Source organism: Monomorium pharaonis, chromosome 3, assembly GCF_013373865.1.
Source record: "Monomorium pharaonis isolate MP-MQ-018 chromosome 3, ASM1337386v2, whole genome shotgun sequence".
Classification (NCBI taxonomy): domain Eukaryota; kingdom Metazoa; phylum Arthropoda; class Insecta; order Hymenoptera; family Formicidae; genus Monomorium; species Monomorium pharaonis.
The window spans coordinates 503,142-521,112 of NC_050469.1; the positions used below are offsets into that span (position 1 = coordinate 503,142).

Sequence of the window (17,971 nt, forward strand, 5' to 3'; positions counted from 1 at the left end):
CTAGAGTTCCTGATAGGTATTAGCAAGAGTACCGCCGAAATACTTAGAGAAATTGCAATTTGAAAATATGAGGTGCTAACTTCCCGTGGCACCGCAACATGAAAAATATATTGTTTTAAAGATCCTATCTTAAAGTACTCGAAAAGTACTACAGTTCCTGATACATTTTAACAATAGTACCAACCGCCAAATATTTTTAAAAAATTATTGAAATTTGGAGATGGCACCGCAAAATGAAAAAAATATTGTTTTAATAATCCCATCTTAAAGTACTCAAAAAGTACTAGAGTTCCTGATACATTTTAACAATAGTACCAACCGCCAAATGTTTTAAAAAAATTATTGAAATTTAGGGATGGCACCGCAAAATTAAAAAATCATTCTTTTAATGATCCTATCTTAAAGTACTCGAAAAGTACTAGAGTTCCTGATACATTTTAATAATAGTACCAACTAATAAATACTGAAAAAACGAATTTTTTAAGATTACAGCCTATCTTTCATAAAAGTGGCCGTAACTCCTTTGCCTTTAATTTCACAGCTTTGTGCCTTAATAACTTTCGAAAGTACTCGCTGGGGTGCCAAAAGTACTCCAATCAAAACCCGGAAATTGTAAAAAAATTTTTACCTCTCTGGAGGACTGACTGTATCTAAAAGTGGCCGTAACTCCTTTGCCTTTAATTTCACAGCTTTGTGCCTTAATAACTTTCGAAAGTACTCGCTGGGGTGCCAAAAGTACTCCAATCAAAACCCGGAAATTGTAAAAAAATTTTTACCTCTCTGGAGGACTGACTGTATCTAAAAGTGGCCGTAACTCCTTTGCCTTTAATTTCACAGCTTTGTGCCTTAATAACTTTCGAAAGTACTCGCTGGGGTGCCAAAAGTACTCCAATCAAAACCCGGAAATTGTAAAAAAATTTTTACCTCTCTGGAGGACTGACTGTATCTAAAAGTGACCGTAACTCCTTTGCGTCAAGTTTCTCAGCTTTGTGCCTTAATAACTTTCGAAAGTACTCGCTGGGGTGCCAAAAGTACTCCAATCAAAACCCGGAAATTGTAAAAAAATTTTTACCTCTCTGGAGGACTGACTGTATCTAAAAGTGACCGTAACTCCTTTGCGTCAAGTTTCTCAGCTTTGTGCCTTAATAACTTTCGAAAGTACTCGCTGGGGTGCCAAAAGTACTCCAATCAAAACCCGGAAATTGTAAAAAAATTTTTACCTCTCTGGAGGACTGACTGTATCTAAAAGTGACCGTAACTCCTTTGCGTCAAGTTTCTCAGCTTTGTGCCTTAATAACTTTCGAAAGTACTCGCTGGGGTGCCAAAAGTACTCCAATCAAAACCCGGAAATTGTAAAAAAATTTTTACCTCTCTGGAGGACTGACTGTATCTAAAAGTGACCGTAACTCCTTTGCGTCAAGTTTCTCAGCTTTGTGCCTTAATAACTTTCGAAAGTACTCGCTGGGGTGCCAAAAGTACTCCAATCAAAACCCGGAAATTGTAAAAAAATTTTTACCTCTCTGGAGGACTGACTGTATCTAAAAGTGACCGTAACTCCTTTGCGTCAAGTTTCTCAGCTTTGTGCCTTAATAACTTTCGAAAGTACTCGCTGGGGTGCCAAAAGTACTCCAATCAAAACCCGGAAATTGTAAAAAAATTTTTACCTCTCTGGAGGACTGACTGTATCTAAAAGTGACCGTAACTCCTTTGCGTCAAGTTTCTCAGCTTTGTGCCTTAATAACTTTCGAAAGTACTCGCTGGGGTGCCAAAAGTACTCCAATCAAAACCCGGAAATTGTAAAAAAATTTTTACCTCTCTGGAGGACTGACTGTATCTAAAAGTGACCGTAACTCCTTTGCGTCAAGTTTCTCAGCTTTGTGCCTTAATAACTTTCAAAAGTACTCGCTGGGGTGCCAAAAGTACTCCAATCAAAACCCGGAAATTGTAAAAAAATTTTTACCTCTCTGGAGGACTGACTGTATCTAAAAGTGACCGTAACTCCTTTGCGTCAAGTTTCTCAGCTTTGTGCCTTAATAACTTTCGAAAGTACTCGCTGGGGTGCCAAAAGTACTCCAATCAAAACCCGGAAATTGTAAAAAAATTTTTACCTCTCTGGAGGACTGACTGTATCTAAAAGTGACCGTAACTCCTTTGCGTCAAGTTTCTCAGCTTTGTGCCTTAATAACTTTCAAAAGTACTCGCTGGGGTGCCAAAAGTACTCCAATCAAAACCCGGAAATTGTAAAAAAATTTTTACCTCTCTGGAGGACTGACTGTATCTAAAAGTGACCGTAACTCCTTTGCGTCAAGTTTCTCAGCTTTGTGCCTTAATAACTTTTGAAAGTACTCGCTGGGGTGCCAAAAGTACTCCAATCAAAACCCGGAAATTGTAAAAAAATTTTTACCTCTCTGGAGGACTGACTGTATCTAAAAGTGACCGTAACTCCTTTGCGTCAAGTTTCTCAGCTTTGTGCCTTAATAACTTTCGAAAGTACTCGCTGGGGTGCCAAAAGTACTCCAATCAAAACCCGGAAATTGTAAAAAAATTTTTACCTCTCTGGAGGACTGACTGTATCTAAAAGTGACCGTAACTCCTTTGCGTCAAGTTTCTCAGCTTTGTGCCTTAATAACTTTCGAAAGTACTCGCTGGGGTGCCAAAAGTACTCCAATCAAAACCCGGAAATTGTAAAAAAATTTTTACCTCTCTGGAGGACTGACTGTATCTAAAAGTGACCGTAACTCCTTTGCGTCAAGTTTCTCAGCTTTGTGCCTTAATAACTTTCGAAAGTACTCGCTGGGGTGCCAAAAGTACTCCAATCAAAACCCGGAAATTGTAAAAAAATTTTTACCTCTCTGGAGGACTGACTGTATCTAAAAGTGACCGTAACTCCTTTGCGTCAAGTTTCTCAGCTTTGTGCCTTAATAACTTTCGAAAGTACTCGCTGGGGTGCCAAAAGTACTCCAATCAAAACCCGGAAATTGTAAAAAAATTTTTACCTCTCTGGAGGACTGACTGTATCTAAAAGTGACCGTAACTCCTTTGCGTCAAGTTTCTCAGCTTTGTGCCTTAATAACTTTCGAAAGTACTCGCTGGGGTGCCAAAAGTACTCCAATCAAAACCCGGAAATTGTAAAAAAATTTTTACCTCTCTGGAGGACTGACTGTATCTAAAAGTGACCGTAACTCCTTTGCGTCAAGTTTCTCAGCTTTGTGCCTTAATAACTTTCGAAAGTACTCGCTGGGGTGTCAAAAGTACTCCAATCAAAACCCGGAAATTGTGAAAAAATTGTATCTCTTTCGACTACTTAATATAATTAAAAGTGATCGTCACTTTTTTGCTTTTAATTTTATAGCTTTATACCTTAAAATTAAAACGCCGACATTTTTTATTTCATAAAATAAATTTAATAAAAACGAATTAACATTGAACTTTACATAGTCAAATTAAAAAATAAATCTACTGTCCTTTTCATAGTTACTTTGTGTGATACATAAACAAAACAACTTAAAATTTAACTAATTATCTAAAAATTTAGTACATGAAAAAAATAACTTGAAATATAACTAATAATTAACTAAAAATTTAGTTAAACTAAAATTATTATTAATTTAATAATAATTTTATTAAACTAATAATTTTATCAAAATGATTATGTTTGTCACTCAAACTAGTTACTAAAATGTCAAAACTTTTTGCAGTATATTGTTCACCATGCATGATTGCTTCAAAACTTTTCATAATTATTTTGATAGTCCAACAAAATAATTTTTAAATTGTTTCTATACAGCTTAATTTTTAAATTTTAGCACAAAAGAAAATAGTTTTTTTGCGCGCATATAATAGTATAATAATAAAGAAATAAAAATAAATTTTTAATTTTTTCTGAATTTCAGTACGTTAAATAAACAGGATTCTTGAACCTGATTACAGAAAAAATATTTTTTATGTTAACACAATCTCAGTCAATCTTAATCCGTCAATTTATTTGAAATCTAAATTAGCCGTATTATATTGAATAGTTGATCGAAAAATAATACTAAATGAATTTACGTATGATTATCTATATTAAAGAACGTTCTGTGATCACGGTTTCACAGCCGTTTTTGCTCGTCTTGCTCTCCACTAACCACAGATTCAGCAGCTAAAGGATCTGTTCGCGTTACATGTCCCGACATGCTCTTATTCATCCAAACGCACTCCAATACGTTGATTCCGATGACGCCAACCTATAGAGTGCGTTGGAGTGAGTAGGAGCATGTCGGGCATGACGACGCGAACAAACCAAAAGAGTGGAGAAGAAATAGCCACATGCGCGGAACAGCCCGCTAGCGGCGATGGAAGGAATATGGTGGGGATCGGCCTGAGGCCTGACTCCCCAGAGCTGTGAGAGGGAGAACGGAGAAGATCCCCACCTCTGAGCTGAAGCTTCGTGCTAGCGCAGAGTAAGACGACCAAGAACGACTGTGCGAGCGTCCTTGATCATAGAGCGTTTTGCGATAGAGATAATCATATGCGAATTTATTTATCTTAAGCGGAGAAAGCACAGAAGAATTTCATCGTGTGCCTTAACGCATTGAAGCGTATTTGATTAGTTTTTTTTTTCACTTAAGATTTGTTTTGCTGGAAACAATGTATAATAAAGATATTCTTTTAAAAATTTTATTGCAGCATGAATATCGTACTTTGAATGATGATGGCAAGCCATATCCACCCTCTGCTTCTGTATACGCAAACATTTCGGAGGAAATGCAGAAACGTGGTTCCTACATTTCAGCCAAACATGTTTATCTTATTGTAAAAAGTGATCGGAATGGATATAAAAGTATATTGGAACGACATTTTAATATTAAGTCAAATAATTGTTCTAACGTAGAATTAAGTACTTCAAATGATTCCATAAACACGTCTAAATCTTCACCTGAAACATTACGTTCAAAAATATTTGATATTATTGTATCTGCAGAAAAATGGCAAACAATAAAACCAATAAAAAAAATTTATAACAAACGTGTTTATTGGGTACTGCAGTCCGGTTGGACTGATGTTATAGCGGAAAGGCTGTGGCAGCAACAAAAAATTGAATGCGTTTTTAAATTTAAGAAACATAATGTCCATTTAAATAATGAAGCGCAATGTTATGTATTTTTTTATGGTAATTGTGTAGAATGTGGTGCGACTATAAAATGCACATTACTCAACATACCACCTGAAAATACAGATGTAATTATAAAATCCAAATTAAAAAATATTTGTCTTAAAAAACACATTGGTAAGAAAAAAAGACACTTAAAAGGTAAAAGACGTGCAATAATTACCGATATGCTAATTAAGGAACGAAAAGATGCTATAACTTTTAGACGAGAGGAAGCGAAACGTTTGAAACAATTTGGAGATAAAGATCCTCCAATACTTCCTTCATCTGCAGTTTTACGTAAAGCAAAAGAACAAAGATTATTAAAACAATATGGCTTGGAATTTAGTAACCCTATTTTAAATTTATTAAGTAATGCCAAATGTAGTAAATACACAGATTGTATTATCAGTATCGGTATGTTACCCTTCTTTTGTATGTATTGGACCCCCGAACAACAGTTATTGTATGTTTCGAGATATAAAAGGGACCCTGAAGCTTTTTTGACCATTGATGCTACAGGTGGTATAATTAAACGTGAATCGTCACAAGATCCACCTATCTTTTTATACCAATGCGTATTTGTTAGTAAAGAGGGCAGTATACCGATATTTCAAATGATCTCAGCTGATCATAGAAGTTTAATGATTGCTTTTTTTTTACGTACTATTATTGCCAAAGGCGTTCCTATCCCACGTACAGTGGTAAGCGATTTCGGGTGGGCTATTTTAATTGCGGTGTCAAACGTTTTTGCAAAATGTACTGATTTTCGAGACTATTTACAAAAATGTTATACTATTGTGGTTTCAGGAAATGTGAGTGCAATACCAACTTGCTATGTTAGATTAGATATCAGTCATTTGATTCGTATGATAACCAAGTGGAAATGCTTAAAAGGTAATGATAAAATATTAGTGCGCAGTTTTTTTCTTCGTTGTATTGGTCAAGCCTGCAAAATAAATTGTTTCAAAGAATTGCAATACTTAATTGAATCATTATTATGTGTTGCATTGAGTAAAACAATAGGATGTTCATTAGATGGAAAACAATTGTTATCTGATTTACGAATGCAATACTTAAATGGTATAATAAAGGATAATGTCAATAGTAATAAAATAGAAACAATTTTAAATAATAGTAACGACGAAACTTCAGAGGACGACTTTTTAACCAATGATCTTCTCAATGAAGAAATAAATTCTGATCCTACAGACTGGATAGAATGGAGCAATTTTATTTTAAATTCTGCAAAAAAAATTGCAGAAAGTGCAACATGTGGCAATGTTATAAATGCCTGCTACAACCCAGAATTTGCTAAACAAGTCAGGGCACGTTTATTGCCATATTTACCAATTTGGACAAGTATAATGCGACCCTATTTTGAAAGATCCAGCGAAATCGCCACCTCCTCCTCTGTTGAAGCAGAATTTGGCGATTTAAAAAATAGAGGGTTTAAAAATCAACTGCCAATGAGAATTGATAAATTTGTCTTTCAACACCTTGATTATCTTGATGCAAAAATTATCTTAATTTCTAATGAAAAAGATTCTGCGACAAATAATATAACATTGCAGTTATATAAACATACAGAAAGCATGCATACCAAAAATATTGAGTCATTGTCAGATAAATCTATTGATTCCACAGATATATCAATGAAAAATAATAATATCCAATATAATATAGATGATAAAGATTCTACAGAAAAGATAAATGCATTAGAGGTATCAGATGTGTCTGTTGTATCAAACATAAATGAAGAGGACTGTATAGATATATCAACGAAAAGTGATCATAACATAGATAAAAATGTAACAGGAAAGTTTAATGATGTGTCTGATGTGTCTGATATATCAAACACAAATGAAGAGGATTGTTTATGGAATACTTGCGAAAACTGGCATGGTCTGGTGAATCCTACCAATGACATAAATAAATGTGATGATATGATAAAATGTTCTCAAGAGTTATCTAAAGCAAAGCCAAAGAAACAATATAAACCGACCTATCTAGACAAATGTCCAGAATGGGATTTTTTAAAAAATATGAAATCGGTCAACCTACCATTAATGATTAATGGAAGTAAATGTAAGCCATTACATATCAAACGAGAACAATCGCTAACATTACAAGAGACTTGTGCCTTTGATTCGCTTCTACAGATCATCACTAATGGAATTGCAGCAAACATAGAATATCGAAATGCGATTGAGCCATCTTCGGACAAAATTTTTCAATTAGCACGTTCTATTTTAGAAAATGGAAAGATACTTACTTTGCACTACATTGAACGAGCTTCCATTTTACAAGATTTGCCACTTTTTGAGAAAGCAATTACAGTCTTTACACGAGGCATTAGACGATTAAATGCCAACTGTAATGTTGCACATCTCTCAGAACATCTTTTTAAAAACGAACCCAGTTATGTGTATAGAAACTCTTGTTCTTGCGGAGCTACGGAATTGCGACAAACAATAATATGCAATGTTAACGTGGACATTCTTTTACAACAAGGACTACAGCAGATGCAACATGCTATTGATGATATGAAAAATATTAAATTCAAATGTCGTACGTGTAACAGCCAGACAGAATGTTGTGTCACATATGGTAAACACATATTAATAGATACGTCAGTATTTACGGACTATACGTATATTAATAACAAATCAGAAATTAAACACGACTTAAATTCCATAGCAAAAGTCGTTACATTAAATAACATAAATTACATTTTAGCAGGTATAGTACATTATGTAAAAGGTACCAATAAAAATAATGGACACTATATTGCTTTTGCGTACACAGGAGCACATTGGTATGAGTATGATGACTTGAAAAAAAAACGTGTAGCTGCAAATCCTACGCGAGAAATTAGTCCGCATATAATACTATATGTCAAACATAGTATTGTTAATGAAAAAATTTAAGTTCAATGCAATTGCTATTTCGTATATTATTTCTATATTACTTTTATGTTATTTTTATGTTTATTTCTACTTCCATGTTTAGTTCATTAACTACTTATAATATTATATGTATTTTATATATTTTTCATGTTAGTTACGTACTTGTATTAAGACACAATTTTTAAAGTAAATTAATATTCTACCTAGAGATGTATAAACACGTTTGCCTAAAATATAATATTGCTAGTGTAAAACATTTAAGTTACGCATATATATTCTATTACACATTTATTACATTTTTTATATTTACTATTTATTTATATTGAGATACATCAATTTAAAATATAAAAAAGTTTAAAAAATAAATATTCTTTCTAGCTGTAAGTTTTGTATGTTCATATTTCGTATATTTTCCATATTAGTTACGTACTTTTACTAAGATATAACAATTAAAAAAAATTTTTTTAACCAAAAAAAAAATAAAAACCCCAAAAAACCCCAAAAAACAAAGAAAAGGAGCTACAAGAACTTTCTACGTCCCCGTCGTTAGCTCTGGGTAACGCTAAAGGAAAGTTAATTACTGCTAAGGTTTTAGTTTATATATACAATATACCAATTATAAAAATGTTTAAACCTGACTTTATAATCATAATCAGAGACCTTAAAAATCTATACAAACACCTAGTTTTCAAAATTAAAAAAAAATTTTTTTATCTTTGTGAGTCACAAAGCTATTATAATGGCTCAAGTCTCGACAAGAACTTTGTATAAAACATACTGTGATATATATATATATATATATATATATATATATATATATAATATACACATAAATACAAGTTTTTGGAAAAAATAGATTGATATATAACGTACAATTTGCCGGCCTTTTAAAGGTTGAGGTACAAAGCTATAAAATCAAAAGCAAAAAAGTTACGGTCACTTTTAATTATGTTAAGTCTTCGAAAGAGATACAATTTTTTCGCAATTCCGTGGTTTTAACTGGAGTACTTTTGGCACCCCAGCGAGTACTTTCGAAAGTTATTAAGGCACAAAGCTGTGAAACTTGACGCAAAGGAGTTACGGTCACTTTTAGATACAGTCAGACCTCCAGAGAGGTAAAAATTTTTTTACAATTTCCGGGTTTTGATTGGAGTACTTTTGGCACCCCAGCGAGTACTTTCGAAAGTTATTAAGGCACAAAGCTGAGAAACTTGACGCAAAGGAGTTACGGTCACTTTTAGATACAGTCAGTCCTCCAGAGAGGTAAAAATTTTTTTACAATTTCCGGGTTTTGATTGGAGTACTTTTGGCACCCCAGCGAGTACTTTCGAAAGTTATTAAGGCACAAAGCTGAGAAACTTGACGCAAAGGAGTTACGGTCACTTTTAGATACAGTCAGTCCTCCAGAGAGGTAAAAATTTTTTTACAATTTCCGGGTTTTGATTGGAGTACTTTTGGCACCCCAGCGAGTACTTTCGAAAGTTATTAAGGCACAAAGCTGTGAAATTAAAGGCAAAGGAGTTACGGCCACTTTTAGATACAGTCAGTCCTCCAGAGAGGTAAAAATTTTTTTACAATTTCCGGGTTTTGATTGGAGTACTTTTGGCACCCCAGCGAGTACTTTCGAAAGTTATTAAGGCACAAAGCTGAGAAACTTGACGCAAAAGAGTTACGGTCACTTTTAGATACAGTCAGTCCTCCAGAGAGGTAAAAATTTTTTTACAATTTCCGGGTTTTGATTGGAGTACTTTTGGCACCCCAGCGAGTACTTTCGAAAGTTATTAAGGCACAAAGCTGAGAAACTTGACGCAAAGGAGTTACGGTCACTTTTAGATACAGTCAGTCCTCCAGAGAGGTAAAAATTTTTTTACAATTTCCGGGTTTTGATTGGAGTACTTTTGGCACCCCAGCGAGTACTTTCAAAAGTTATTAAGGCACAAAGCTGAGAAACTTGACGCAAAGGAGTTACGGTCACTTTTAGATACAGTCAGTCCTCCAGAGAGGTAAAAATTTTTTTACAATTTCCGGGTTTTGATTGGAGTACTTTTGGCACCCCAGCGAGTACTTTCGAAAGTTATTAAGGCACAAAGCTGAGAAACTTGACGCAAAGGAGTTACGGTCACTTTTAGATACAGTCAGTCCTCCAGAGAGGTAAAAATTTTTTTACAATTTCCGGGTTTTGATTGGAGTACTTTTGGCACCCCAGCGAGTACTTTCGAAAGTTATTAAGGCACAAAGCTGTGAAATTAAAGGCAAAGGAGTTACGGCCACTTTTAGATACAGTCAGTCCTCCAGAGAGGTAAAAATTTTTTTACAATTTCCGGGTTTTGATTGGAGTACTTTTGGCACCCCAGCGAGTACTTTCGAAAGTTATTAAGGCACAAAGCTGTGAAATTAAAGGCAAAGGAGTTACGGCCACTTTTAGATACAGTCAGTCCTCCAGAGAGGTAAAAATTTTTTTACAATTTCCGGGTTTTGATTGGAGTACTTTTGGCACCCCAGCGAGTACTTTCGAAAGTTATTAAGGCACAAAGCTGTGAAATTAAAGGCAAAGGAGTTACGGCCACTTTTATGAAAGATAGGCTGTAATCTTAAAAAATTCGTTTTTTCAGTATTTATTAGTTGGTACTATTATTAAAATGTATCAGGAACTCTAGTACTTTTCGAGTACTTTAAGATAGGATCATTAAAAGAATGATTTTTTAATTTTGCGGTGCCATCCCTAAATTTCAATAATTTTTTTAAAACATTTGGCGGTTGGTACTATTGTTAAAATGTATCAGGAACTCTAGTACTTTTTGAGTACTTTAAGATGGGATTATTAAAACAATATTTTTTTCATTTTGCGGTGCCATCTCCAAATTTCAATAATTTTTTAAAAATATTTGGCGGTTGGTACTATTGTTAAAATGTATCAGGAACTGTAGTACTTTTCGAGTACTTTAAGATAGGATCTTTAAAACAATATATTTTTCATGTTGCGGTGCCACGGGAAGTTAGCACCTCATATTTTCAAATTGCAATTTCTCTAAGTATTTCGGCGGTACTCTTGCTAATACCTATCAGGAACTCTAGTACTCTTTGGGGTGCAAATAGTACTCTTGATAAAACTTACAATTTTGAAAGATGCGGTGCTAACTTCACACAGGCATGCAGTCAATACTTAGATGCTATCAATTTTTCGGAAGAAAACATAAAAACAATATTAACGATTAAAAAGATAATATTATAAACATAATTAGGAAGTGACGTATTACTTACAACGGTTATCGTTACTGTTGTTTTTTCTATAATGAAAATTATACTTGTTTCTGTAGTTTTTTTTTAATAATGAGAACTATACTTTCTTCTGTCTTTAATGACAATGGTAACGTTGTAATATTTTTACGATGATAAATTTTATTGTTGTTGTATAAACTTATAACAAATCCGTATGGACCATATTGCAATTAAAATCACCCAAATTTTGTTAAAAAGTAATGAAAAAAATAACACATTATTTTTTAAAATTAGTAATGAATAATGTAACGAGTTAATTTTTATTAAAAGTAATGGTAACGGTAATGCGTTACTTCTAAAATAAAATAAACGTTTTTAATTTTTATAAAAAATATTTAGTTCACTGTTATCATAAGTAAGCTGCTCTATTATACATATTATACGAAAACACATGAAACCAATAAATTATTTACATGCTCTAGAAATGAAACCAATAAATTATTTACAATTACAATTTATTAAATATATAAGAACAATAAATATATTTATCGACCAATGTTTTGCATATTTATGATATTAAAATATTTTACACGCATTTTCTCATTATAGGAGAGACTAAAGTTATTTTAAATAAAGCAAGTTTTTTTATTTTACGCATATTAGAAGAAAAAAATTCAAATTGATAAAAGAATTATACATTATGAAATATTTTTTCTAATAATATTACTGTTTAACATTAATAAATATTTCTAAATTAAAAATTAAAAATTATGATAATTCCTAAATATATTATTGCTTAAAGTACAATTTTATATCCCTTTAAAACAAATAATTAGAATGAATATTTGTCGTTCTTATTTCAGCGGTTAAAATTTTGTAGTTTGAAACTACAACTTTTTTAAAGTGCCCTGCTGTATTAATAATCACTCGTAACTAGTTGTTTACTGTGCCTCTACCTGCAAAGTTGATTTCTTCGCTACTTAAAATTTTCAGCTCTAACTTTTCAATTTTAGGAATCGTTTAAAACCAACAACATTCTATTTTGAAATAATTATACTATAATAATCTGTAAAAATAAAAAAATTATATTCTTTTTACCTACAAATTGTCTATTTCCCCTTAATAATACGTTGCTTTTAAAATAAAATATGCAATTAAAATTGAAAAGATGATTCGCAAATCAATCCAGCAAAGATTGCCTAACTTTGCTGTGTAAACTCACAAAAAGAGAAAAAAACGGGATATTATCTCTAATTGCTGTCTTGCCTTGGATATACACGCAAACGCAAAAACTGTTGAGCACGTGAGTGCAGTGCAAATTACAAAGAGAACTTTGGACTGTTTATGTAATATCCAAAGTAACAGTAATGTTTCAAAAATCCATGCAGATATATTATTTGATGTACAACATAATTTGTTGTACAACATTAAGTAATCTCAGTATTGAAATGTTAGTCTTCTTTGAATCCGCAAATTGTTTTTATTTTTATTTGACAAGTGCGAGAGTATCATAATATATGTCGCAAATGCGATAAGTAAAGTAAAATTTTGAAACATCCCATCCAGACTTCATTTATCGCATCCACATTTGTTTGTTATGAAATTTTCGTATCACATTCTTTATTTGCTGACCCAGAAATAATATCTTTAGCTTGTCTCTCTTTTGCGCATTATCGCGAAACTTTTAATTTCTTGTTCTGAATTTTAGAATATCAATAAAAAATATTATTTGAACTTTATTAGAGAATTTTACTAACGGTATCAAAAATTTCTGTAAGGGGTGTATTGACAGATCTATTGCTGACAGTAGTCTACTGCTAACATTAAAATAATTAATTGTTGACTTTGAGTATTAAATGCACTGTTGTTAGTGCGTTGTTGTAATTTTTGAGAAGTTTTGAATAATAATAGATCTAAAATTTTATACTATTTAAGAAAAAGAGTAATTTAATTACATACCTTTTTTTAATAATGTAAAAAATAAATTCTTTGATCACGACAGCGGCACACAGCAATAGCATTTATAATCGCAGTAATAAAAATTAAGTGTGTTCTCTCTTTCAGGTGAGAAATGGCATTTTCGCAGGAAGTTGCTGACACCGACTTTCCACAGCAATCTCCTTGACGCATATCTGAAAACCGTGAAAGAAGAGACGAGCATTCTAATTTCCTGCCTCGAAAAGGAAGTGGGCAAATGGTTTGATATGGTTCCTTATGCGAAACGTGCCACCCTTGACATTATTTGCGGTGAGTTCAAGCGTCTTGTACTAATAGTCCAGTCATTTTAATCCAAAAAATGCCTTCAGTGCAAAAAAAATGGTGGCAACAATTTTCTTTTTTTAATCGCTTTGTTTTGTTGTTTTAAACAACATATTGAAAAGAGAGAATGATAGCGGCCAGGCTTAAAAAATTATTTAAGGTCAAAGGTCACAAAAATCCGGTTTTTTTTTTTTTTGCAAAAATCTCGTTTTCTATGGCTCGGAGGTCAATTGAGGTGGTTACAAGAAAGAAAGTTCATGTAATTATCTACAAAAATAATTATATTTATTTTTTACGTACAACAAACTGTTTTAAACCGTAAACATCGTAAACAAGCGGTGAAATTTCCGCACAATGCTCCATTCCATATAGCTTATACATAGAATATGTAAATGTCTATGGGCCGGTTGTTCCAACTTCTTGATAAATTTATTTACCAGGTAAGCATATCAATTGTGCGCGCGAGTGTGTGTGTGTGCGTGTTGTTAAAATATTATATCATAAATTATGCAATTTTTTATCGAAAGATAATTTTAACAAATAAATTGATAAATTAAGTATTAATAATAAATTTAATTTTACGAATATTATTGCAGATACTGCGATGGGTTACAAACTTAATGCGCAAAGAAATACTAAGAACGAATATGTTAAGGCTGTAGACAAGTAAGTTCGCAATTCCAAATTTACTATTATTTGTGTTTTTGATACATTTGTAATTCTGCATAATATACATGTACGGAATTTGATTTAAAAAAGAAACCCGTTTCTAATTTTCAGGATAGCATCTATCGTGCAGATGCGCTTCACAAATGTCTGGATATCATCAGATACAATCTTCAAGTTGACTAAAGCGGGACGAGAGCACGACCACGCAAATCAAATTATACAGCAATTTGTGAATAAGGTAATAATTCTTTTATTTCCTTATTAGACATTGAGAAACGTTGTGTTTCTTGGTTTGTTGAATAAAATCTCTTTGTCAGTTGGACGACTGTATGCTAGCTGCTACTTTTTGTTTCATAACTGGCGACTCTTAAGTTTCTTTCCACAATTTTAATATCGTTAATTAGTTATAATAAGTCTTAAAAGCTTTAGCAGTGCTTTTAATATTCCTTGTAAGTAATTAATACAGTACTAAATCAGCCAATTTTTATTAGAGTTATTTTAACTCTCAGACTGTATCTTTCTTTTTACTGCCTTCAAACTATATTTATAGTTTTGTTTTGTCGGACGCTATTTTCTTTATTTTAAAGTAAGAGACTCTGAAAAAATGTATAAAATATCTGTCAAATTATAGTTTACAATGACGTTACATCGTCGAACAATGTCATAGTCATTTTCCATCGCTTATCTTTTTTGAGATAAGAAATAAACATGCATTTGCTTTTAAAGTCACGAGGAAATCTTATTTTGGCTTGGACCAACGTAGATTAACTTTACTCTCGGTTAATTTACTCTTTATCTGTAAAATATGAAAAATATTTAGATCCTTTTTAATCTGCAGGTAATCGTAGAAAGAAAAGCTGAGTGGAAACTCAAATGTGATGATAACTTTAATAATTCAACGAAAAAAAAGCGGGCTTTGTTGGATTTAATGTTGGAAATGTCGCATAATGGTACTGTTCTTTCGGATGAGGACATTCGTGAAGAAGTAAATACTTTTATGTACGCTGGACACGACACGATGGCTACTAGCATATCTTGGACACTTTATGCGCTAGGACGACATCCTGAATACCAAGTATATCCTTTTATTTTCATATAATTTTTAACAATAAAAAAATTATATTTTTGTTTTTTGCGCACTTTAAATGTGTTCTTTCTTCTTAAATTATAAAATTAATTATATACTTATAGTTATTATTTATAATTAATAATAATTACTTTATATAATATAATTATTTATACACAATAAATTTACAAAAAATTAAAATAAAAAGTTGCACAAAAAATTAATTATGAATATCCACAAGATCTAATTAGATATGTTTATTTTCTATATTTTTAACATATCTTAATTTAACTTTTATTTTCTCTTTAGGAAAAAATTTTGAATGAATACAACAATGTGTTAGGTACGGATGAGATCACATTAGAGAATATACAAAAATTAACATGGTTGGAAGCCTGTATTAAAGAGCAATGGAGACTGTATCCAGTGGCCCCGCTTATTGCAAGGCAAATTTATAAGCCAATTGAAATAAGTAAGTACCTCACATATATCTTTACTTATGTTATTCTGTAACTAAAAAAAGACTTTAGAAATGTTTAAAAAACATCAAGTATACTTTGTAATCTTTTACGCAAAATTATTTTAATTATGTTCTAAAAAAATATATTCAGTGCGAAATTTGACTTAATACTTAATAGTACTGTCTCTCGAATAACCGATATTGTAATATATCATTGATCAATATTAGTAGTGTACTGTTTCACCGAATTTATTATTTTACTATCGAATAACAAACTTTAAGAATATTAAGTAATATGTTATTGTATAATAATCAATAATCACATAATGAAATTCCTATTTATATGAAACATTTTTATTAATTTTTAGTGGGTAATCAAATTCCACCGGGCTCAACAGTTCTCATCAACTCCTATTTGCTACATCGTGATCCCCGTTACTTTCCCGAACCGCATGTATATCGTCCGGAACGATTCTTGCCTGATGGCCATAAGTTACCCCCCTACGCTTTCATCCCCTTTAGCGCTGGGTCGCGCAATTGTATCGGCTGGAAGTTTGCCACGTTAGTGATTAAAGTAGCCGTCTTATCTGTACTAAAAGCCTTCCGTGTGGAAGCTCTCGATGAGGAGAAGCAATTGCGCTTTATATCCGAATTAGTGTTGGTCAATGCGAACGGACTTCGTCTCAAACTAAAACCACGTGAACAATAAAACGCAATCTTTTATTTTTTAACTACAACAATAAAACACATTTGTATTTTTTGACGACACCAATAAACGTAAGTTTATATTTTGACTATTTACTATGTAAGTTTTTTTGTCGCAATAATTCAATTTTTCTTCAAATCATCTTCAAAATAATATTTTATTATACAAAAAATTCTTATACAGTGAATCTATTATCATTGGATTCAAAATTAAAATTGGTTATTTTTTTCTTTTTTTCTTAATAGTAAAGTAGATTTAGTCTCCAATTAAAATTAATATTTTTTAGTCAAATAAAAGAGTAAAATTAGCTCAATAAAATTTATATTTATTTTCTTTTGAATAGTATCGATCAATGTCAAGATAAATTGAGAAAAGACATAGCGAAATAAGCAAGTGAAATCTGCTCCTGCACTAATCAAGCTCAAATTAATATCATTAGTTGGCACCTTTGAGATGTAAAACTTTCCCAAATATTAGCTATAAAATTGCATTTTTGGGGGAGTTATGGAGGGGGAAAGAAAAATAAAGAAAATGGTTTTTTTCAAAAATGGTTGGACCGATTTTAATAAAAAAATATGTGTTGTAAACATCGTTTAGACAAGTTTAAGACAATTTTATTAAACTTGTCTAAACAATGTTTACAACATATATTTTTTTCATTAAAATCGGTCCAACCATTTTCGAAAAAAACCATTTTCTTTATTTTTCTTTCCCCCTCCATAACTCCCCCAAAAATGCAATTTTGTAGCTAATATTTGGGGAAGTTTTACATCTCAAAGGTGCCAACTAATGATATCAATTTGAGCTTGATTAGTGCAGGGGCAGATTTCACTTGCTTATTCCGCTATGCCTTTTCTCAATTTATCTTGACATTGATCGATACTATTCGAAAGAAAATAAATATAAATTTTATTGAGCTAATTTTACTCTTTTATTTGACTAAAAAATATTAATTTTAATTGGAGACTAAATCTACTTTACTATTAAGAAAAAAAGAAAAAAATAACCAATTTTAATTTATATCTCAAGAATGCCAACTAATGATACCAATTTGAGCTCGATTAGTGCGGGGGCAGATTTCACCTGCTTATTCCGCTATGCCCTTTTATTTTACGTTCCTCGTAACGCATTTAATATGCAATAGAAAATTTTAAAAGCAATTAAACTCTTTCAAAATAATAATGAATAATAATGTAAAGAAGTAATAATATTTTAAGTTAATTTTATTCTTCTATTCTATAAAAAATATTAATTTTAATTGAATACTGAACAATTCACTTTATTGAAAGAATATTCTTTTTAAAAAATAAACATCAATTTTAAATTGTCATTTAATAGTTAAATACCTTTTTAGTTTGCCTACTAAGGTTCCAAGAAATTAAAAGTGTATGTACCACGTTATATAATTTGTAAAATTAATATAGAAGAAAGAAGACGGTTAAGGACTAGAAATGAGATTATAAAATTCACGATATCTATGTTTTGTGTTAAATTCTGAGGATATTAAAATTTTGGTTGGATAATATTATATAACGTGGTACATACACTTTTA

At 31.8% G+C, this 17,971-nt stretch overlaps 1 protein-coding gene across 1 annotated transcript in view; it reads left to right on the forward strand.

Annotated features, from left to right (window-relative positions):
- Positions 1–16,458, forward strand: part of LOC105833103 (cytochrome P450 4c3) — a 41,333-nt gene extending 24,875 nt beyond the window's left edge. Inside the window, exons 3-8 of the mRNA XM_036284342.1 lie at positions 13,324–13,506; positions 14,115–14,184; positions 14,299–14,425; positions 15,026–15,262; positions 15,563–15,725; positions 16,082–16,458. Coding sequence (XP_036140235.1) covers positions 13,324–13,506; positions 14,115–14,184; positions 14,299–14,425; positions 15,026–15,262; positions 15,563–15,725; positions 16,082–16,422 — 1,121 coding nt within the window. The 3' untranslated portion in view covers positions 16,423–16,458. The remainder of the gene's footprint in view (positions 1–13,323; positions 13,507–14,114; positions 14,185–14,298; positions 14,426–15,025; positions 15,263–15,562; positions 15,726–16,081) is intronic.
- The last annotated feature ends 1,513 nt before the right edge of the window (positions 16,459–17,971 follow it).